The following is a 22,618-nucleotide window of genomic DNA, read 5'->3' on the forward strand; positions in this document are numbered from 1 at the left end:
CAGACTTGTTCATAAGCATAAAATCAAAGAGTTAGATTTAGGAAAAACGTGACATGCGACATATATAAAGTAGTTGGAAAAACTTAATACCAATTCGTCTATATATAGTCGGGGTTAAAGTTATAAATTTCAAGCCTTCAATATAATATATATGTTTCCTTCTGTGAACTTTTCTTACGCGGTTTTTTTTTTTTTTTTTTTTTCCGTTTCGGGTTCAAGAGTTCGAGAGTAGTTGAGACATGAAATATATAAAATTAATCCCCAAGCGAGTGAAAAACTTAAAGGTAGTTAAAGTATAACGCCACACTTTTAGGTCATGCAATATGGTCCTGCTATCACTTTCTGATTTTAATTATTTTTTAAATGATAATTTGTATACCCTTGAATACTTAATTGACAAAGGATAGAGGGTGTTATTTATATTTAATTCGTTAATAAAATCAGTCTTTCATGCCATGCTTATAGTTCACCTACCAATATCATATGGCAATTTAAGAGGTTAATGTATATTATGATTTCTTTTTAATTTGTTTGTTTCTCTATTTTCTGATTTTCGCTATGTACTTTTGGTTTTGAAAGTGGGGTCTACAATACATAGAGTGATTCGAAGATTTATCATTCTTGTATGTACACACAAACACACACCGTAGGCACATATATATATATTATATATACATACATACACATATATATATATGTATATACATACGCATATATATACTCATTTACATATATATATATGGAGGTCTTCCTTTGTATTTTCTGCTGCCTATATATTCTGCTTGTTATTCCAACCTGCCTATGCTTTTATTACTTGCTTCCTTCAACCAAAAGAGGTAGCAAAGTTTTTCATTACCAAAAAAAAAAAAAAATGCGTATATAATTAGGGTTAGCTAGTGGTAGATAATATTCTCATTGATTTATTTATTGCAGGTGATATGTACATGCTTATGCAAAACATGATGGAAAGTCTTAGACCTCTCGTGGGATCAAAAGGGTGGGACTTTTGTGTCCTATGGAAATTAAGTGAAGACCAAAGGTTATATATAAATCAATCAAGTAGAGAAATATATATGATTAAAATGTTATATTTGTGACATTATTGATGGCGTCTTATTGTTACAGATTTGTTGAGTGGATGAATTGTTGTTGTGGTGGGGCTGAAACCTCACAAGAAGCGAATAATAACAATAATTGTGGAGATGAAGAACTTCTTTTCCCAGTTTCGCCACTCATTCCATGCAGAGACACCATGTTTCAACACCCAAGAACCAACTCTTGTGACCTTCTTTTCCAATTGCCAACTTCCATGCCTTTGGACTCTGGGTATGTATTTACTATAAATTCATTTCACTTATTAAGTACCATTATTAGCATGCAGATAATGATTTTGTATCATAACTTGACTTTTTCTTTTTTCCTCTCCAAATGAACAGAATTTATGCACAGACGTTGATATCAAACCAGCCCAGTTGGCTAAACTCTTCTAGTGTCACAGGCTCCCATTTTCTTGAGGTTACTTCTATCTAGTAAATAATTAATTATAACGATATTTATTGTAGATAAAGGAATTTACTAACTTAATAGTAATATTGCAGGAATGTAGTGGGACCAGGGTTTTGATTCCAATGGCAGGAGGGTTGGTTGAGCTTTTCGTTAACAAGCAAGTATGTTCACAGTCAGTCACACACATTCGTGAATATGAATTACATGTTTCAAACTAATTAATACATATTTATTTTATTTCACAGATACCAGAAGACCCAAACGTGATTGATTTCGTAACGTCGCAATGCAACATATCACCGCCACTACTCGATCATCATCAAAACGACGCAACGACGGCAAGCTTCATCATCGACATGAACGATCAAATAATCCAATCGTCGAGAGCGTTCGTCATGAACGACGAGTCGGACAAAATAGTGGACCCCACAACAGAGACAGCGACAGCAGAGAAGCCACCGGTGTCGCCGGCGACGGCGTTCGAGGGGCTGAACCTGTCGCCGTACGACATCCCAGTGCAGTTCGGGGCGAGAAACGAGGCGTCGTTTTTGGAGGCGGAGGACAAGGGAGCGAAGAGAGGGCAAGAACGGTCGAACTCGATGTCGGATTGCAGCGACGAGGAAGACAACGAAGGGAATAAGCAGCACGGAAGCAGAAAGTCGTCGTCGGGGAAAGGGCCGCAGAGCAAAAACCTTGTCGCTGAAAGGAAGCGCAGAAAGAAGCTCAACGAGAGGCTCTACACTCTTAGGTCTTTAGTTCCGAATATTTCCAAGGTAATTAAACCAACTTCATCTCATTGTTTTTATCACTATTTTCACTATATATGTACTTGCCATTAACATAGAAAATAATTACTCCTAAATATTTTATAAAACTCGGATTTAGAAATTTACTTGTTTTATGACTATTTTCACTAAATGTTAAAAAAAATAGCTCGATTTTTATTTATTCGTTGTTGAGGGCTTTGAAAAAATAATCTGAAAATCATAAATCAGACCAAAATGATTGTTACTAATCTAGTCCCCCCTTTTTTTTTTAATCTTAAATTCGTTCTTAATAAACAGTCCAGTTCATATTGCTATATTGAAACTGATGTATAGGTCGGATTGCGGACTTGTTCCGAGACTTCATTTTGTCAATAATTTTTTGTTTAACTTTAGTGCATTTGAACTTAATATTTGGTGCTGAATATATCGAGTTTGAGTTAAATATATTAATTTTCAGCATGTTTTTTTTTTTCATCACAACTAATGATAATTTATTTAATTTAGATGTTTTTTAGTTAAACTATTAAAATAAAAATTATCGTGTCTTAAACGGTTAAAGCTAGAACAAACGGTCAAAATGGATTTATTGCTCCATAATTTTGTTTTCTTATTGGGGTGGTCTCAATTTATCCAAACCATTTAAAACGATCCGGTCGTCCCATTTGATACCACATAGATGTGCTCATATTTCGTAACTTAAAGAATCTTAATTGTTATTTAAACTTGGATCATCCGTACACATTGTTTATATTTTTTTTTTTGTTGACGAATAGTTGGATAGGGCTTCGATTCTTCGTGACGCAATAGAGTACGTGAAGGACTTGAAAAGACAAGAAAAAGAGCTTCAAGATGAGCTCGAGGAACTTTCCGTGATCGACGGAGCAAACGGAAAAAGAAACAATCCCAAGTCTGAGATTTTGAATTTTGGGGCCGATTCCGAGTCCCCTAACATTTATTCCTTTGAAGCATCGGGTAACAATGAGATAACCGCATCGAAACAAAACCTCGACTCTGATACCACTGCGAATGACAAGGCGCCACAAATGGAGGTAGAGTTTGGTAGTAAATAAATATATAAATTCTAAAGGCAATACTCAATTATGTTTACTAAATACTTTTTTGTTTATTTAATATGATTTATATATAGCCCCAAGTTGAAGTGGCTCAAATAGATGGGAATGAGTTCTATGTGAAGGTGTTTTGTGAGCACAAGCCCGGGAGATTCGTGAGGCTATTGGAGGCTCTGAACTCTTTGGGACTAGAAGTCACTAATGCCAATGTCACCACCTTCAGAAACCTTGTGTCTAACGTTCTCAAAGTCGAGGTATGTTCCTTTGGTTAACTCTTATTTCTTGTGAAACAAGTTATTATTATTATTATTGCTTTGGTTTTTAATTTGTCAAGTTATGAGTTTTGACGTAGACATGGTAGTTTATAATTAGATATCTTGTTTTAAGCTGTGTTTGAGTTTTTGTGTGAGAGAGAGAGAGAGAGAGAGAGAGAGAGAGAGATGATTCTCTTTTATTATTAATATGACATTTGTAGTTATTTGGTAGAGGGTAAAAAGAAAAAGGGTGAAGGTTTTGGAGGTATTGTGAAATTATCGGACTCAGCATTTTTAATTCTTCCAATTTTAAAAGAAAAAATATTGTTTGGTGCAAATATACTTCTAAATAATTCATAGATCTATCATTTTTCTCTCATCTATATCAAACACAACTAAAAAATATTTAATCATTTCTTTTCTTTTTTATTCCTTTCTCCTTCTTCTGTACTATGGTTTCATTAAATAAGTAATAATACTTATTAGAAAAAAGCGAGTGACCAGATTGATATGTAACTTAGTTTGCTATTGATAGCAAAGTAATCAAATAACCTTCAAAATCTTTAAAATAGTCTTATTTTTACCTATCATCAGTGAAATCATAAAACGTGGTTATTTGCTTTTTTTTTTTTTTTTTGTAAAATGTAACAACTAGTTATCAATATCTTACTTATTATAATGGGATATGAAATCAATTTCATTTGTTTTTATTCTTGTTTCTTGGGTGGCAGAAGAAGGATAGTAAAATGGTAGTCCAAGCTGATAACTTGAGGGATATCTTGTTGGAGTTCACAAGGAATCCATCAAGAGGATTGTGTGACATGTCTAAACCCCCTGAAAATGGAAATGGAAGTCTCCTTGACTATCAACAACACCTTCATCACCAACAAACCTACTGATTATTTATTTATTTATAATTTCACATCATTGATGTTTCTCTCTAATTATTCAGTACACCTTAACTAATATCTGTTGACAATCATTATTCTATTAGTTTGTTTTCGGTCTTAATTTTCTTTAATTAGTTATTGATATGTATATGCTGGTAAGACGTCATTTTAGGCTTTACTGGTGCGAAATGACTTACTAGCCTTCTTTCTGAGAAGAAATTACACATATACCTCTAACTTTCAAATATTCGATAAATATCTTATTTTTAAATTTAAGATGATATTGCCTTATTTTAAATGAAACTGTAAACGGAAAATTAAATGAAACTATAACATTGAGAAAAGAAAAAGTCATATAAAACTAGGCTTTTGATTGGTAGGGATGATAGAAAATTGAATGGATGGAGTAACAAGGAGGGAAGAGAAAGAAAAAGAAAATTGTGAATTATAAATTTTTAAAAAGTTGATTGGTATAATGTGATGAAAGATTAGAATCCATTCATTTGTTTGTTTGGTATAAACTAAAATAGAGAGGAATGGTTGATATTTTGTGTACTTAAATTACTAAATTGCTATTATTTTTGCAATAATAATTATAGTATTAAATTATATATATGTAATTGCCATTATTTTGTATTATTTACTTTCATTTTTTTGTTTCCGTCTTTCTCGATCTTTCTAAATTGAGAGAGATAGTTTTTTTGTGGGTGCCACGGAAAGCTTCAATCCTTTCATTTTGTTTTCCCTCCTCTCTACCAAACAACACAATAAATTTATTTTCATAGTAAAATCCCTTCATATTAATCAATCCTTCCACTTTCCAAATAAGAATGAGAAGTGATCTATTGTTAGCTTATGTAATTTGCACTCTCTTTCAGATGACAAATGAGACAGTTAAGGTTACGGATCTAGAGAGAGCGGCATCGGTGGGGGCATAAGGTTAATTTAAGTATAATCAATTTATCATTTTATTATCTTTAAAATTATATATGAAAAAATTATGTAGGCGATTAACAGTTTCATTAAACTACAATTTGATGTGTATATATATATATATATATATATGTGTGTGTGTCATGATCACACGCGTTACCGTGTCATATATAATTCAATTTCGCCATCTGATTTAAAAAAAATAATAAATTTAATATCACCATAGCATATATTTATATATATATATATATATATGTCATGATCACACGCATTACCGTGTCATATATAATTCAATTTCGCCATCTGATTTAAAAAAAAAAATAATAATAAAAATATCACCATAGCATTCTACAGCCAATCTAGTGTGTTACAAAAAATTCTTATGGTCATAAAAGTATTTTACATCTTCTTGATAGCCATTTAACACAAACCAATGTACTGCTCTTTTTTTCCCTATCCACCAACGGATATAGCTACCAATAGTTAAAAATAGACCGACAGTTAAAAAAAATTCACTTTAAACCATTATATTTTCTTTACAGCGGTAGTGAAATTTGAGCAAACAGAAAAGCGAAAAAGGTTACAAACAAAACCCAATTTCCCAAGCCTTTGCTCAACAAGCAATCACTGGAGTTCCGGGCCACCGTAACCTGTGGTGGTGCGCCAGATGGCGAACCGTTCGGTACAATATCTTCCGTGGAATTACGAGATCGCCCCACTTCGATCCCGAACCTCATTCCTCCGAGGCAATGACTAACGATGCCGCATATGAACCAATATTTCCTCGCCTCAGTCAACTCGATTCTGTCGTTCCCGGTCGTGTGCATCGACAAAACTACCCCGCTCGAGTCGCACGATCTGTACGTGCTTTCGCCTACCTCGAACACGTTGTGTTGCCCTTCAACATACTTGAAAACTATACACACACCCCAAAAAATAAAATAAAAAACTTTGTAACACATGATTTTGCTATGTCTAAATGGATTTTCAAGTGTGAAAAAGGATTATACCTAGAACATCACCAACAGTGAAATTCTAGCTTTGTGACCAAGATAGATAATATCCCTGGCTGTCCCATTCATCTTCATCGCCAACAACAAACTCTTCAGATCTTACACACTTCACAAGCAAAGTTGTGTAGATTACTATGGTTAATGATAAGAAACTTAAGGTGTTGAGGGGATTTCTTTCTCTCATGACTTTCTTTTGATATATCTTGGAGGTTTTGTGGCGAGACCTTAATTTGATTTTGAAGTGATTGTGAAAAAAGCGATGGCTTATATATAAAAGGTACACTACTTGATTGTGGTTGATTGTGTCCTATGACTTGTTCCTGCAACTTGATGAAAGCCTGCAAAATTGTTTAGTAATAATGATAAGATTAATATACAAATAATTTAGATCAGAAAATTGCGTGTTGTACTTGTACCAAAATTGAAGAAAGAAAGAAAGAAGAACTGGGTCTCGCCCAAAAAAGAAAGAAATTGAGATCTAGTGAAAAACAATTTGATACTACCTATATTATTTTAATATTCGTTGGATCATTCTGGTCCAGTTACACACTTTTGTTCTTGTTTTTTTTTTTTTTTTTTTTTTTTTTTTTAATTTTAGTTTTACTTTCTGTTTTGTTTTTGTTTGTTTAAAAAAAAATATATATATTGTGAATGAAGTGTAAGTTACCATTGTTTTTTTTTTTTTTTGACAATTTCAAAGGCAATATGAATATAGCGTTTCTTTCTTGAAATGTTCAATAAAACTGCGCAAGTTTATCGTAAAGATTCGTTTAAATTCTTTTGAATTTGTTTTCAAATTCATATAGTACATTTGGCACATTCACTATTTTATTCTTCGTTATTCATTTAATTGAAAGATTTTTTTTTTCTTCTGATGAAGTGTAAAAATTATATATCTTTATTGTTTACAAATTACGACTCGGTTATAAATTCTACTATACATAACGTGTGTGGAAAAGAATTAGTCATTTCCAAAACGCACTTTTTATATAAGAAATTACCCACTTGAAATTGACCCGTCACAATACATAAGAAAATGAAAAGAAAAAAACGATACAAAATTAAATGATAATGATGGGACTTCCTAACATTATACATGTGGCTCAATCCCCACTGCAGCATTTCAAAAAAAAAATGATGGGACTTCCTAACATTATACATGTGGCTCTTAATGGCATGAAGCAGAAAGCAATTATAATAGAGTTATGCTATTTGGCACAACTCACGAGTGGGAACGATCCGCTCGTGAGTTGACACGTGGCAGTTAGTGGCCACGTGTCAACTCAGGGGTGGATCGTTCTCACTCGTGAGTTATGCCAAAAATCGTTTCCCATTATAATAACCTCAATTGGGTCGGGGCATCCGTTGACTGCCTAGCCCGACCTTCTTATTAATGATTTTAAGCTGGTATGGCCCGGCTTGAAAAACAATAAGGCCGAATTAAGCTTGTTTAAGGGAATTACATGGGCTTGAGCCCTCACACCCTGAAAAAAAGTCAAGCCTATCTCAACCATTTTAGAATAGACTATAAAATATTCATTTTTAAAATAAAATATTCTTTTTTAAAATAAAATATATACTTATACATAAAAACAATTCTTCTTCTTTTATTTTTTTTGTAAGAATAATTTTTATTTATAAAACATGTTTTTAGACTTTGATTTAAGTTTATTATTGATGATATAATTTTTAAGATTAAACAAAATATATTGTAAGGATTGAAAGTGAATATTACGCTTTGAGCTTTTTTTTTAGATTTTTTAAAGTTCGGGCTCAAGCCCGTACCTCATCCCCAAAGGCCATAGTCGTAGTCCAAAGTTAGGTTTTATATCACTCTTCGGGATCAACCGCCCATAAAAGAGTATGGGCCATGCTTGAGTCTTGGCCTCCACTTGCCTTGAGAAAGAGCACGAGCCATGTTCATCCTCATGCTTGAGCTTTTTTTTTTTATATAAATTTTTTCAAGATCGGACTCAAGCCCGAACATCATCCCCAAGAACCATAGTCTTAGTCCCAAGTTAGGTCTTATGTCACTCATCGGGCTCAACCGCCTATAAAAGAGCACGGGCCATGCTTGAGTCTAAGCCTCCACTTGGCTTAAGAAAGAGCACGGGCCATGCTCATCCATAGGCTTGAGCTTTTTATACAAATTTTTAAAGCTCGGACTCAAGCCCGAACATCATCACCAAGAACCATAGTCTTAGTCCCAAGTTGGGCCTTATGTTACTCCTCGATCCCAACCCCCCATAAAAGAGCATGGGCCATGCTTCAATCTGGGCCTCCACTTGGCTTGAGAAAGAGTACGGGCCATGCTCATCCCCATGCCTGAGTTTTTATTGAATAAATTTTTTAAAGCTCGGACTCAAACCCGAACCTCATGCCCAAGAACCATAGTCTTAGTCCCAAGTTGGGCCTTATTATTGGGAAGTCACATGTTGGTATCAAACACAAACAATCGGTCCAATACCGATTGTTGAGAAGTCACAAGTTGGTATCAAACATGAACAATAACTTTGATACCAATTGTTGGGAAGTTACAAATTGGTATTAAACACGAAAAATTGTTCTGATACCGATTGATGGGAATATAGGTTTGGTATCGGACACGAACGATCGCTCTGATGCCATTTGATGGGTAAATTACTTCCCTGACGTTAATTACCATTCCCATGTATTGAACACGAACAATCGTTTCAGTATTTCTTATAGGGTAATCAATCTCTTAACCTTTGGAATATGGTTACTAGTGTTGAATAGAAGAAGATGCGGACAATCGCTAATATTCAACGTAAACAATAATTACTAGGATACTCAAAATTATTCAACAACATATCAAATATTTAGACAAGCGTAATCAAGATAAACCATAAGACCATTTAATTATACATACATTTCGGCTCAGTTATAGATCTTCCACGCTCCTAGCTTTGGATCTCCTTGCTTTTGGAATTCTTCTGCGGCTCCTTGCTCTTTGGGTCTTTGAATCTCCAAGATTTCGGACTCCTCGGCGACTCATTTCTCTTTGGATATTTCGGTTCATCAATTGCTCGTTTATTGATCGAAACTAGAGTCTTTTAAGATATGTAATCTCCGGAAGAACAGAGACCAAGGTGTGGGTCAACTCTTTTCTCACTTATTATTCCAGCGAGGTGTCAGAATAATTATTTCTTTCTTTGGGAAGTGGTATGTACGAATTTTCCAACTTTGGGAGAGAGAAAAAAAACATCCAGACCAAAGGGAGAGGGGTTGCTGAATTTGTAGTGTGGAATAAGGCTTAGTTGGGCGATTTTTGCACTACCCAACCCCTTATTTATAGCTTTCCAGCTTACCATAGAATATGCAATTTCCTGATTTACTTTTATCTTATTCAAATTAGTGTGATATGATTATTTTATAAATAGAACAAATAAAATATACTATAGATAGTTTAATAAATAAAATCACTTTAGAATATATTAATCACGTAACTGGATCTAAAATCACATATGTGGAACACAAGTGAAATGTTGATCACTTGGGGGAAGCATTGTACACATTTGATATGTGTATCATTTAAGCACCGTTACGACACACTAATCAAGGTCGCTATAATGATCATAGTGAGATCTGGTCTAAATTCTGAAGTGATCACGGACTTCTAGGTTGTATTACTGAGTTCTTTGACTCATTCGGTAATGCCTACTTGTAGATGCCTAAATACGTATGTCTCGGGAATTCAAATATGATCCGAGCGGAAAATGATTCACAAATACGAATCCAGCATTCTTGAAAGAAGGTCAATGTTCACTCATCTAAGAGTTGATTCCATAACCAATTGACTACGCGCATTTTCGTAGTAAGTACATATAAAAAAAAATCTTTTGTTGGAGAAGTAACGATACTTAGGGCTCATATATATCGAGAAATGTATAAGCATAAATATATGTAACTGAACTCCTCTTATGGTATTGTTTTTATTCTGGTTGCCTTATATTAGATCTGTTGTTGTTGAATGATTTTAAGTATCCTGATAATTATTGTTTACACTAAAGATTAGCGATCGTTCGCATTTTCTTCTATTCCGCATTTCTAAACATATTGTAGGGTTAAGATATTGGTACCCAATAAGAAGTATTGAAACGATCGTATGAGAACCGTAATTAACTCCTAGTGGAAGTAATTTACCCAACAATCGGTATTGGAGCGATTGTTTGTATCTAATACCATAACTTGTACTTCACCAACAGTTGGTATTAGAGCGATTGTTTGTATTTAATATCAACGTGTTTTTCCATCAATTGGTATTAGAGCTAGAGTTAGATTCTCCCAATTTACCATTTGACTCAAGAATCATGATTTTCGATTTACAACCTTTATCAAAATATAAGAGATATGTTTGATCATTCAAAGCTAAAATTATTCAAGAACATGTTCGTAATTATCAAAATAAAGTTAGATTCATTGGTTCGATGAAATATGGACTATGTTCATAATATTCTATATGGGAATATTTTATTTACTTTGATCAGTTATAAATTAAAAAAATTTATTGGATTTGTTTTATGATTGAAAATCCTACTTTATAAGGATATCAAATAAATTTGTTCTGATTTGTTGTGAATCCTCTTTTTAAAGAACTCTTGTTTTTTTAAATAAAAGATTTTGTGTTCTGAAATAAAATATTTGAATTTTTAAAGGTTTATAAAAGATTCAAAGTCTATATTCATTGTCATAACTAAATACTCTTTCTTAGGTTATAGCCATATTTAAGGTTTTATTTTGTTTATTTCCGGATTTCTTTTTAGAGAAATTAATATTGAAAAATCGGTATTTATGGAAAGTGGGTATTTCAAGAATTTTTATGTCATCAAACTTTTTTAAGCTTAAAAGTGTTTTTCTTAATGGAAAAAGAGTTTAAGGCCCACACTTAAAAGAGTCCGTATCGAAGCGGACTCTGTTGCAGAAGCTGAACTCAAGGCTGTCCAGATGGCCTTGCTCTTGGCTAGATTCCGAAACATCAGGCGTTTGGAGATAGAGGGTGATAACAAAATCGTCATGGACAGCTTGGCGGGATCGAAAGACAGCCCTTTTTAGTCTGTTATTCCTTTGTTTAATTCAACTTTAGAATTAGCAAAAGAGTTTGTTGATGTTAAGTTCTTGTGGTGTAGTAGGACATTAAATGGAGTTGCATAGCCTTTGTAAATGGGTTGTGAATTCTGAAGTTTTTGGGTTTTGTGAGTCAGGGGAGGTTCCGCCCCCTGTGCGGAACGCTTTGACGTTTGATCTTGTTGAATGAATTCCCCCCCCAGCTCTTCTTACGAATGAGCTAAGAGTTCCTGCGGGTGGTCTGTTTCAAAAAAAAAAAGTAATAGGGGATTTTTCACATAAAAAATAAAAATAAAAAAAGAACAATCATCACGTTTAAAAAGAGGTCAATTTATAATTTTGACTACAGAAAAAATAAATAACGGTATTATATATATGTAGTAGTACCATTAGACAATATCATCGTTTATGACTTATTGTTCTAAAAAAATTAATTTTGTTATATGTTGGTTAGCTAGCAAGGTTATTTGCACGTATGATAATTATTAAATCAGCGTTTGCCTTTTCACGTGCAGAAAAATCACTAACAATACGGATCCATGTATAACATATAGATGTATAAGGAATGTACACATATGTTGCAAGATTGTTGTTTAATATTTGATTATACTAAAAATAGTGCTTTGGAACAGATATAGTTTTTTTTTTTTTTTTTTTTTTCCCAAAGAAAGTGTATCGTCAATTAATTAACTAGACTAATAACAGACTATACTATACCTAACTAAAAGAAGAGACTTTAATGTGTATATTGTTTCCCAAATGCGAAACAAAGCTTGAGAGAGTAGTTGGAAAATGAAACAAAATATTAAGCCAAAATGTACATTAAAAAACTTCAGCGAAAGCAAAGGTAGTTAGGGTTTTGTAGGCAATAAGTTGGGTCATGCAGATATCACCCTCTCATCATTACCAACTAAAAATATTTTTTTTTTATTTTCTTATGTATATATTTATTTCTCTCTCTTATCTTCTCGTCTCTCAAGTATACTCTCTAACAGAAAAAGTAAAAGGAGGAGAATAAAGTTTTGTTACATAAAAGGAAATTTATTCTCAAAAGGGGGAAATTTTTTCAATTTAGGATGAATAACGTAGCACCATTTCAGACTTGTTCATAAGCATAAAATCAAAGAGTTAGATTTAGGAAAAACGTGACATGCGACATATATAAAGTAGTTGGAAAAACTTAATACCAATTCGTCTATATATAGTCGGGGTTAAAGTTATAAATTTCAAGCCTTCAATATAATATATATGTTTCCTTCTGTGAACTTTTCTTACGCGGTTTTTTTTTTTTTTTTTTTTTTTTTTCCGTTTCGGGTTCAAGAGTTCGAGAGTAGTTGAGACATGAAATATATAAAATTAATCCCCAAGCGAGTGAAAAACTTAAAGGTTGTTAAAGTATAACGCCACACTTTTAGGTCATGCAATATGGTCCTGCTATCACTTTCTGATTTTAATTATTTTTTAAATGATAATTTGTATACCCTTGAATACTTAATTGACAAAGGATAGAGGGTGTTATTTATATTTAATTCGTTAATAAAATCAGTCTTTCATGCCATGCTTATAGTTCACCTACCAATATCATATGGCAATTTAAGAGGTTAATGTATATTATGATTTCTTTTTAATTTGTTTGTTTCTCTATTTTCTGATTTTCGCTATGTACTTTTGGTTTTGAAAGTGGGGTCTACAATACATAGAGTGATTCGAAGATTTATCATTCTTGTATGTACACACAAACACACACCGTAGGCACATATATATATATTATATATACATACATACACATATATATATATATATGTATATACATACGCATATATATACTCATTTACATATATATATATGGAGGTCTTCCTTTGTATTTTCTGCTGCCTATATATTCTGCTTGTTATTCCAACCTGCCTATGCTTTTATTACTTGCTTCCTTCAACCAAAAGAGGTAGCAAAGTTTTTCATTACCAAAAAAAAAAAAAAATGCGTATATAATTAGGGTTAGCTAGTGGTAGATAATATTCTCATTGATTTATTTATTGCAGGTGATATGTACATGCTTATGCAAAACATGATGGAAAGTCTTAGACCTCTCGTGGGATCAAAAGGGTGGGACTTTTGTGTCCTATGGAAATTAAGTGAAGACCAAAGGTTATATATAAATCAATCAAGTAGAGAAATATATATGATTAAAATGTTATATTTGTGACATTATTGATGGCGTCTTATTGTTACAGATTTGTTGAGTGGATGAATTGTTGTTGTGGTGGGGCTGAAACCTCACAAGAAGCGAATAATAACAATAATTGTGGAGATGAAGAACTTCTTTTCCCAGTTTCGCCACTCATTCCATGCAGAGACACCATGTTTCAACACCCAAGAACCAACTCTTGTGACCTTCTTTTCCAATTGCCAACTTCCATGCCTTTGGACTCTGGGTATGTATTTACTATAAATTCATTTCACTTATTAAGTACCATTATTAGCATGCAGATAATGATTTTGTATCATAACTTGACTTTTTCTTTTTTCCTCTCCAAATGAACAGAATTTATGCACAGACGTTGATATCAAACCAGCCCAGTTGGCTAAACTCTTCTAGTGTCACAGGCTCCCATTTTCTTGAGGTTACTTCTATCTAGTAAATAATTAATTATAACGATATTTATTGTAGATAAAGGAATTTACTAACTTAATAGTAATATTGCAGGAATGTAGTGGGACCAGGGTTTTGATTCCAATGGCAGGAGGGTTGGTTGAGCTTTTCGTTAACAAGCAAGTATGTTCACAGTCAGTCACACACATTCGTGAATATGAATTACATGTTTCAAACTAATTAATACATATTTATTTTATTTCACAGATACCAGAAGACCCAAACGTGATTGATTTCGTAACGTCGCAATGCAACATATCACCGCCACTACTCGATCATCATCAAAACGACGCAACGACGGCAAGCTTCATCATCGACATGAACGATCAAATAATCCAATCGTCGAGAGCGTTCGTCATGAACGACGAGTCGGACAAAATAGTGGACCCCACAACAGAGACAGCGACAGCAGAGAAGCCACCGGTGTCGCCGGCGACGGCGTTCGAGGGGCTGAACCTGTCGCCGTACGACATCCCAGTGCAGTTCGGGGCGAGAAACGAGGCGTCGTTTTTGGAGGCGGAGGACAAGGGAGCGAAGAGAGGGCAAGAACGGTCGAACTCGATGTCGGATTGCAGCGACGAGGAAGACAACGAAGGGAATAAGCAGCACGGAAGCAGAAAGTCGTCGTCGGGGAAAGGGCCGCAGAGCAAAAACCTTGTCGCTGAAAGGAAGCGCAGAAAGAAGCTCAACGAGAGGCTCTACACTCTTAGGTCTTTAGTTCCGAATATTTCCAAGGTAATTAAACCAACTTCATCTCATTGTTTTTATCACTATTTTCACTATATATGTACTTGCCATTAACATAGAAAATAATTACTCCTAAATATTTTATAAAACTCGGATTTAGAAATTTACTTGTTTTATGACTATTTTCACTAAATGTTAAAAAAAATAGCTCGATTTTTATTTATTCGTTGTTGAGGGCTTTGAAAAAATAATCTGAAAATCATAAATCAGACCAAAATGATTGTTACTAATCTAGTCCCCCCTTTTTTTTTTAATCTTAAATTCGTTCTTAATAAACAGTCCAGTTCATATTGCTATATTGAAACTGATGTATAGGTCGGATTGCGGACTTGTTCCGAGACTTCATTTTGTCAATAATTTTTTGTTTAACTTTAGTGCATTTGAACTTAATATTTGGTGCTGAATATATCGAGTTTGAGTTAAATATATTAATTTTCAGCATGTTTTTTTTTTTCATCACAACTAATGATAATTTATTTAATTTAGATGTTTTTTAGTTAAACTATTAAAATAAAAATTATCGTGTCTTAAACGGTTAAAGCTAGAACAAACGGTCAAAATGGATTTATTGCTCCATAATTTTGTTTTCTTATTGGGGTGGTCTCAATTTATCCAAACCATTTAAAACGATCCGGTCGTCCCATTTGATACCACATAGATGTGCTCATATTTCGTAACTTAAAGAATCTTAATTGTTATTTAAACTTGGATCATCCGTACACATTGTTTATATTTTTTTTTTTGTTGACGAATAGTTGGATAGGGCTTCGATTCTTCGTGACGCAATAGAGTACGTGAAGGACTTGAAAAGACAAGAAAAAGAGCTTCAAGATGAGCTCGAGGAACTTTCCGTGATCGACGGAGCAAACGGAAAAAGAAACAATCCCAAGTCTGAGATTTTGAATTTTGGGGCCGATTCCGAGTCCCCTAACATTTATTCCTTTGAAGCATCGGGTAACAATGAGATAACCGCATCGAAACAAAACCTCGACTCTGATACCACTGCGAATGACAAGGCGCCACAAATGGAGGTAGAGTTTGGTAGTAAATAAATATATAAATTCTAAAGGCAATACTCAATTATGTTTACTAAATACTTTTTTGTTTATTTAATATGATTTATATATAGCCCCAAGTTGAAGTGGCTCAAATAGATGGGAATGAGTTCTATGTGAAGGTGTTTTGTGAGCACAAGCCCGGGAGATTCGTGAGGCTATTGGAGGCTCTGAACTCTTTGGGACTAGAAGTCACTAATGCCAATGTCACCACCTTCAGAAACCTTGTGTCTAACGTTCTCAAAGTCGAGGTATGTTCCTTTGGTTAACTCTTATTTCTTGTGAAACAAGTTATTATTATTATTATTGCTTTGGTTTTTAATTTGTCAAGTTATGAGTTTTGACGTAGACATGGTAGTTTATAATTAGATATCTTGTTTTAAGCTGTGTTTGAGTTTTTGTGTGAGAGAGAGAGAGAGAGAGAGAGAGAGAGAGAGAGATGATTCTCTTTTATTATTAATATGACATTTGTAGTTATTTGGTAGAGGGTAAAAAGAAAAAGGGTGAAGGTTTTGGAGGTATTGTGAAATTATCGGACTCAGCATTTTTAATTCTTCCAATTTTAAAAGAAAAAATATTGTTTTGTGCAAATATACTTCTAAATAATTCATAGATCTATCATTTTTCTCTCATCTATATCAAACACAACTAAAAAATATTTAATCATTTCTTTTCTTTTTTATTCCTTTCTCCTTCTTCTGTACTATGGTTTCATTAAATAAGTAATAATACTTATTAGAAAAAAGCGAGTGACCAGATTGATATGTAACTTAGTTTGCTATTGATAGCAAAGTAATCAAATAACCTTCAAAATCTTTAAAATAGTCTTATTTTTACCTATCATCAGTGAAATCATAAAACGTGGTTATTTGCTTTTTTTTTTTTTTTTTTGTAAAATGTAACAACTAGTTATCAATATCTTACTTATTATAATGGGATATGAAATCAATTTCATTTGTTTTTATTCTTGTTTCTTGGGTGGCAGAAGAAGGATAGTAAAATGGTAGTCCAAGCTGATAACTTGAGGGATATCTTGTTGGAGTTCACAAGGAATCCATCAAGAGGATTGTGTGACATGTCTAAACCCCCTGAAAATGGAAATGGAAGTCTCCTTGACTATCAACAACACCTTCATCACCAACAAACCTACTGATTATTTATTTATTTATAATTTCACATCATTGATGTTTCTCTCTAATTATTCAGTACACCTTAACTAATATCTGTTGACAATCATTATTCTATTAGTTTGTTTTCGGTCTTAATTTTCTTTAATTAGTTATTGATATGTATATGCTGGTAAGACGTCATTTTAGGCTTTACTGGTGCGAAATGACTTACTAGCCTTCTTTCTGAGAAGAAATTACACATATACCTCTAACTTTCAAATATTCGATAAATATCTTATTTTTAAATTTAAGATGATATTGCCTTATTTTAAATGAAACTGTAAACGGAAAATTAAATGAAACTATAACATTGAGAAAAGAAAAAGTCATATAAAACTAGGCTTTTGATTGGTAGGGATGATAGAAAATTGAATGGATGGAGTAACAAGGAGGGAAGAGAAAGAAAAAGAAAATTGTGAATTATAAATTTTTAAAAAGTTGATTGGTATAATGTGATGAAAGATTAGAATCCATTCATTTGTTTGTTTGGTATAAACTAAAATAGAGAGGAATGGTTGATATTTTGTGTACTTAAATTACTAAATTGCTATTATTTTTGCAATAATAATTATAGTATTAAATTATATATATGTAATTGCCATTATTTTGTATTATTTACTTTCATTTTTTTGTTTCCGTCTTTCTCGATCTTTCTAAATTGAGAGAGATAGTTTTTTTGTGGGTGCCACGGAAAGCTTCAATCCTTTCATTTTGTTTTCCCTCCTCTCTACCAAACAACACAATAAATTTATTTTCATAGTAAAATCCCTTCATATTAATCAATCCTTCCACTTTCCAAATAAGAATGAGAAGTGATCTATTGTTAGCTTATGTAATTTGCACTCTCTTTCAGATGACAAATGAGACAGTTAAGGTTACGGATCTAGAGAGAGCGGCATCGGTGGGGGCATAAGGTTAATTTAAGTATAATCAATTTATCATTTTATTATCTTTAAAATTATATATGAAAAAATTATGTAGGCGATTAACAGTTTCATTAAACTACAATTTGATGTGTATATATATATATATATATATATATATATATATATATATATATGTGTGTGTGTGTCATGATCACACGCGTTACCGTGTCATATATAATTCAATTTCGCCATCTGATTTAAAAAAATAATAAATTTAATATCACCATAGCATATATTTATATATATATATATATGTCATGATCACACGCATTACCGTGTCATATATAATTCAATTTCGCCATCTGATTTAAAAAAAAATAATAATAAAAATATCACCATAGCATTCTACAGCCAATCTAGTGTGTTACAAAAAATTCTTATGGTCATAAAAGTATTTTACATCTTCTTGATAGCCATTTAACACAAACCAATGTACTGCTCTTTTTTTCCCTATCCACCAACGGATATAGCTACCAATAGTTAAAAATAGACCGACAGTTAAAAAAAATTCACTTTAAACCATTATATTTTCTTTACAGCGGTAGTGAAATTTGAGCAAACAGAAAAGCGAAAAAGGTTACAAACAAAACCCAATTTCCCAAGCCTTTGCTCAACAAGCAATCACTGGAGTTCCGGGCCACCGTAACCTGTGGTGGTGCGCCAGATGGCGAACCGTTCGGTACAATATCTTCCGTGGAATTACGAGATCGCCCCACTTCGATCCCGAACCTCATTCCTCCGAGGCAATGACTAACGATGCCGCATATGAACCAATATTTCCTCGCCTCAGTCAACTCGATTCTGTCGTTCCCGGTCGTGTGCATCGACAAAACTACCCCGCTCGAGTCGCACGATCTGTACGTGCTTTCGCCTACCTCGAACACGTTGTGTTGCCCTTCAACATACTTGAAAACTATACACACACCCCAAAAAATAAAATAAAAAACTTTGTAACACATGATTTTGCTATGTCTAAATGGATTTTCAAGTGTGAAAAAGGATTATACCTAGAACATCACCAACAGTGAAATTCTAGCTTTGTGACCAAGATAGATAATATCCCTGGCTGTCCCATTCATCTTCATCGCCAACAACAAACTCTTCAGATCTTACACACTTCACAAGCAAAGTTGTGTAGATTACTATGGTTAATGATAAGAAACTTAAGGTGTTGAGGGGATTTCTTTCTCTCATGACTTTCTTTTGATATATCTTGGAGGTTTTGTGGCGAGACCTTAATTTGATTTTGAAGTGATTGTGAAAAAAGCGATGGCTTATATATAAAAGGTACACTACTTGATTGTGGTTGATTGTTTCCTATGACTTGTTCCTGCAACTTGATGAAAGCCTGCAAAATTGTTTAGTAATAATGATAAGATTAATATACAAATAATTTAGATCAGAAAATTGCGTGTTGTACTTGTACCAAAATTGAAGAAAGAAAGAAAGAAGAACTGGGTCTCGCCCAAAAAAGAAAGAAATTGAGATCTAGTGAAAAACAATTTGATACTACCTATATTATTTTAATATTCGTTGGATCATTCTGGTCCAGTTACACACTTTTGTTCTTGTTTTTTTTTTTTTTTTTTTTTTTTTTTTAATTTTAGTTTTACTTTCTGTTTTGTTTTTGTTTGTTTAAAAAAAATATATATATATTGTGAATGAAGTGTAAGTTACCATTGTTTTTTTTTTTTTTGACAATTTCAAAGGCAATATGAATATAGCGTTTCTTTCTTGAAATGTTCAATAAAACTGCGCAAGTTTATCGTAAAGATTCGTTTAAATTCTTTTGAATTTGTTTTCAAATTCATATAGTACATTTGGCACATTCACTATTTTATTCTTCGTTATTCATTTAATTGAAAGATTTTTTTTTTCTTCTGATGAAGTGTAAAAATTATATATCTTTATTGTTTACAAATTACGACTCGGTTATAAATTCTACTATACATAACGTGTGTGGAAAAGAATTAGTCATTTCCAAAACGCACTTTTTATATAAGAAATTACCCACTTGAAATTGACCCGTCACAATACATAAGAAAATGAAAAGAAAAAAACGATACAAAATTAAATGATAATGATGGGACTTCCTAACATTATACATGTGGCTCAATCCCCACTGCAGCATTTCAAAAAAAAAAATGATGGGACTTCCTAACATTATACATGTGGCTCTTAATGGCATGAAGCAGAAAACAATTATAATAGAGTTATGCTATTTGGCACAACTCACGAGTGGGAACGATCCGCTCGTGAGTTGACACGTGGCAGTTAGTGGCCACGTGTCAACTCAGGGGTGGATCGTTCCCACTCGTGAGTTATGCCAAAAATCGTTTCCCATTATAATAACCTCAATTGGGTCGGGGCATCCGTTGACTGCCTAGCCCGACCTTCTTATTAATGATTTTAAGCTGGTATGGCCCGGCTTGAAAAACAATAAGGCCGAATTAAGCTTGTTTAAGGGAATTACATGGGCTTGAGCCCTCACACCCTGAAAAAAAGTCAAGCCTATCTCAACCATTTTAGAATAGACTATAAAATATTCATTTTTAAAATAAAATATTCTTTTTTTAAAATAAAATATATACTTATACATAAAAACAATTCTTCTTCTTTTATTTTTTTTGTAAGAATAATTTTTATTTATAAAACATGTTTTTAGACTTTGATTTAAGTTTATTATTGATGATATAATTTTTAAGATTAAACAAAATATATTGTAAGGATTGAAAGTGAATATTACGCTTTGAGCTTTTTTTTTAGATTTTTTAAAGTTCGGGCTCAAGCCCGTACCTCATCCCCAAAGGCCATAGTCGTAGTCCAAAGTTAGGTTTTATATCACTCTTCGGGATCAACCGCCCATAAAAGAGTATGGGCCATGCTTGAGTCTTGGCCTCCACTTGCCTTGAGAAAGAGCACGAGCCATGTTCATCCTCATGCTTGAGCTTTTTTTTTATATAAATTTTTTCAAGATCGGACTCAAGCCCGAACATCATCCCCAAGAACCATAGTCTTAGTCCCAAGTTAGGTCTTATGTCACTCATCGGGCTCAACCGCCTATAAAAGAGCACGGGCCATGCTTGAGTCTAAGCCTCCACTTGGCTTAAGAAAGAGCACGGGCCATGCTCATCCATAGGCTTGAGCTTTTTATACAAATTTTTAAAGCTCGGACTCAAGCCCGAACATCATCACCAAGAACCATAGTCTTAGTCCCAAGTTGGGCCTTATGTTACTCCTCGATCCCAACCCCCCATAAAAGAGCATGGGCCATGCTTCAATCTGGGCCTCCACTTGGCTTGAGAAAGAGTACGGGCCATGCTCATCCCCATGCCTGAGTTTTTATTGAATAAATTTTTTAAAGCTCGGACTCAAACCCGAACCTCATGCCCAAGAACCATAGTCTTAGTCCCAAGTTGGGCCTTATTATTGGGAAGTCACATGTTGGTATCAAACACAAACAATCGGTCCAATACCGATTGTTGAGAAGTCACAAGTTGGTATCAAACATGAACAATAACTCTGATACCAATTGTTGGGAAGTTACAAATTGGTATTAAACACGAAAAATTGTTCTGATACCGATTGATGGGAATATAGGTTTGGTATCGGACACGAACGATCGCTCTGATGCCATTTGATGGGTAAATTACTTCCCTGACGTTAATTACCATTCCCATGTATTGAACACGAACAATCGTTTCAGTATTTCTTATAGGGTAATCAATCTCTTAACCTTTGGAATATGGTTACTAGTGTTGAATAGAAGAAGATGCGGACAATCGCTAATATTCAACGTAAACAATAATTACTAGGATACTCAAAATTATTCAACAACATATCAAATATTTAGACAAGCGTAATCAAGATAAACCATAAGACCATTTAATTATACATACATTTCGGCTCAGTTATAGATCTTCCACGCTCCTAGCTTTGGATCTCCTTGCTTTTGGAATTCTTCTGCGGCTCCTTGCTCTTTGGGTCTTTGAATCTCCAAGATTTCGGACTCCTCGGCGACTCATTTCTCTTTGGATATTTCGGTTCATCAATTGCTCGTTTATTGATCGAAACTAGAGTCTTTTAAGATATGTAATCTCCGGAAGAACAGAGACCAAGGTGTGGGTCAACTCTTTTCTCACTTATTATTCCAGCGAGGTGTCAGAATAATTATTTCTTTCTTTGGGAAGTGGTATGTACGAATTTTCCAACTTTGGGAGAGAGAAAAAAAACATCCAGACCAAAGGGAGAGGGGTTGCTGAATTTGTAGTGTGGAATAAGGCTTAGTTGGGCGATTTTTGCACTACCCAACCCCTTATTTATAGCTTTCCAGCTTACCATAGAATATGCAATTTCCTGATTTACTTTTATCTTATTCAAATTAGTGTGAGATGATTATTTTATAAATAGAACAAATAAAATATACTATAGATAGTTTAATAAATAAAATCACTTTAGAATATATTAATCACGTAACTGGATCTAAAATCACATATGTGGAACACAAGTGAAATGTTGATCACTTGGGGGAAGCATTGTACACATTTGATATG

General features: G+C 33.5%; 4 protein-coding genes across 4 annotated transcripts; 2 read left to right on the top strand and 2 right to left on the bottom strand.

Moving 5' to 3' along the window:
* The first annotated feature begins 938 nt into the window (after positions 1 to 938).
* LOC149387983 (transcription factor ABORTED MICROSPORES-like) lies at positions 939 to 4,496 on the top strand. Its single transcript, XM_089622299.1, has 8 exons — positions 939 to 1,039; positions 1,126 to 1,326; positions 1,437 to 1,515; positions 1,599 to 1,667; positions 1,752 to 2,279; positions 3,047 to 3,322; positions 3,421 to 3,597; positions 4,329 to 4,496. The coding sequence occupies exons 1-8, from the start codon at positions 939 to 941 to the stop codon at positions 4,494 to 4,496; spliced, it is 1,599 nt and encodes a 532-aa protein (XP_089478425.1).
* Positions 4,497 to 5,956: 1,460 nt separating this feature from the next.
* LOC149387984 (blue copper protein 1a-like) lies at positions 5,957 to 8,236 on the bottom strand. Its single transcript, XM_089622300.1, has 3 exons — positions 8,219 to 8,236; positions 6,720 to 6,771; positions 5,957 to 6,336 (listed from the first exon to the last, which is right to left on the bottom strand). Exons 1-3 carry the CDS (start codon positions 8,234 to 8,236, stop codon positions 5,957 to 5,959), a joined length of 450 nt encoding a protein of 149 aa, XP_089478426.1.
* Positions 8,237 to 13,562: 5,326 nt separating this feature from the next.
* Positions 13,563 to 17,123, top strand: LOC149387985 (transcription factor ABORTED MICROSPORES-like). The gene is made up of 8 exons (XM_089622301.1): positions 13,563 to 13,663; positions 13,750 to 13,950; positions 14,061 to 14,139; positions 14,223 to 14,291; positions 14,376 to 14,903; positions 15,671 to 15,946; positions 16,045 to 16,221; positions 16,956 to 17,123. Exons 1-8 carry the CDS (start codon positions 13,563 to 13,565, stop codon positions 17,121 to 17,123), a joined length of 1,599 nt encoding a protein of 532 aa, XP_089478427.1.
* Positions 17,124 to 18,598: 1,475 nt separating this feature from the next.
* LOC149387986 (blue copper protein 1a-like) lies at positions 18,599 to 20,879 on the bottom strand. Its single transcript, XM_089622302.1, has 3 exons — positions 20,862 to 20,879; positions 19,362 to 19,413; positions 18,599 to 18,978 (listed from the first exon to the last, which is right to left on the bottom strand). Exons 1-3 carry the CDS (start codon positions 20,877 to 20,879, stop codon positions 18,599 to 18,601), a joined length of 450 nt encoding a protein of 149 aa, XP_089478428.1.
* Positions 20,880 to 22,618: the final 1,739 nt, after the last annotated feature.

The sequence above is a fragment of the Urtica dioica genome, chromosome 8 (assembly GCF_054948205.1).
Source record: "Urtica dioica subsp. dioica isolate 48M chromosome 8, U.dioica_male_clone48M_v1_H2, whole genome shotgun sequence".
Lineage (NCBI taxonomy): Eukaryota > Viridiplantae > Streptophyta > Magnoliopsida > Rosales > Urticaceae > Urtica > Urtica dioica.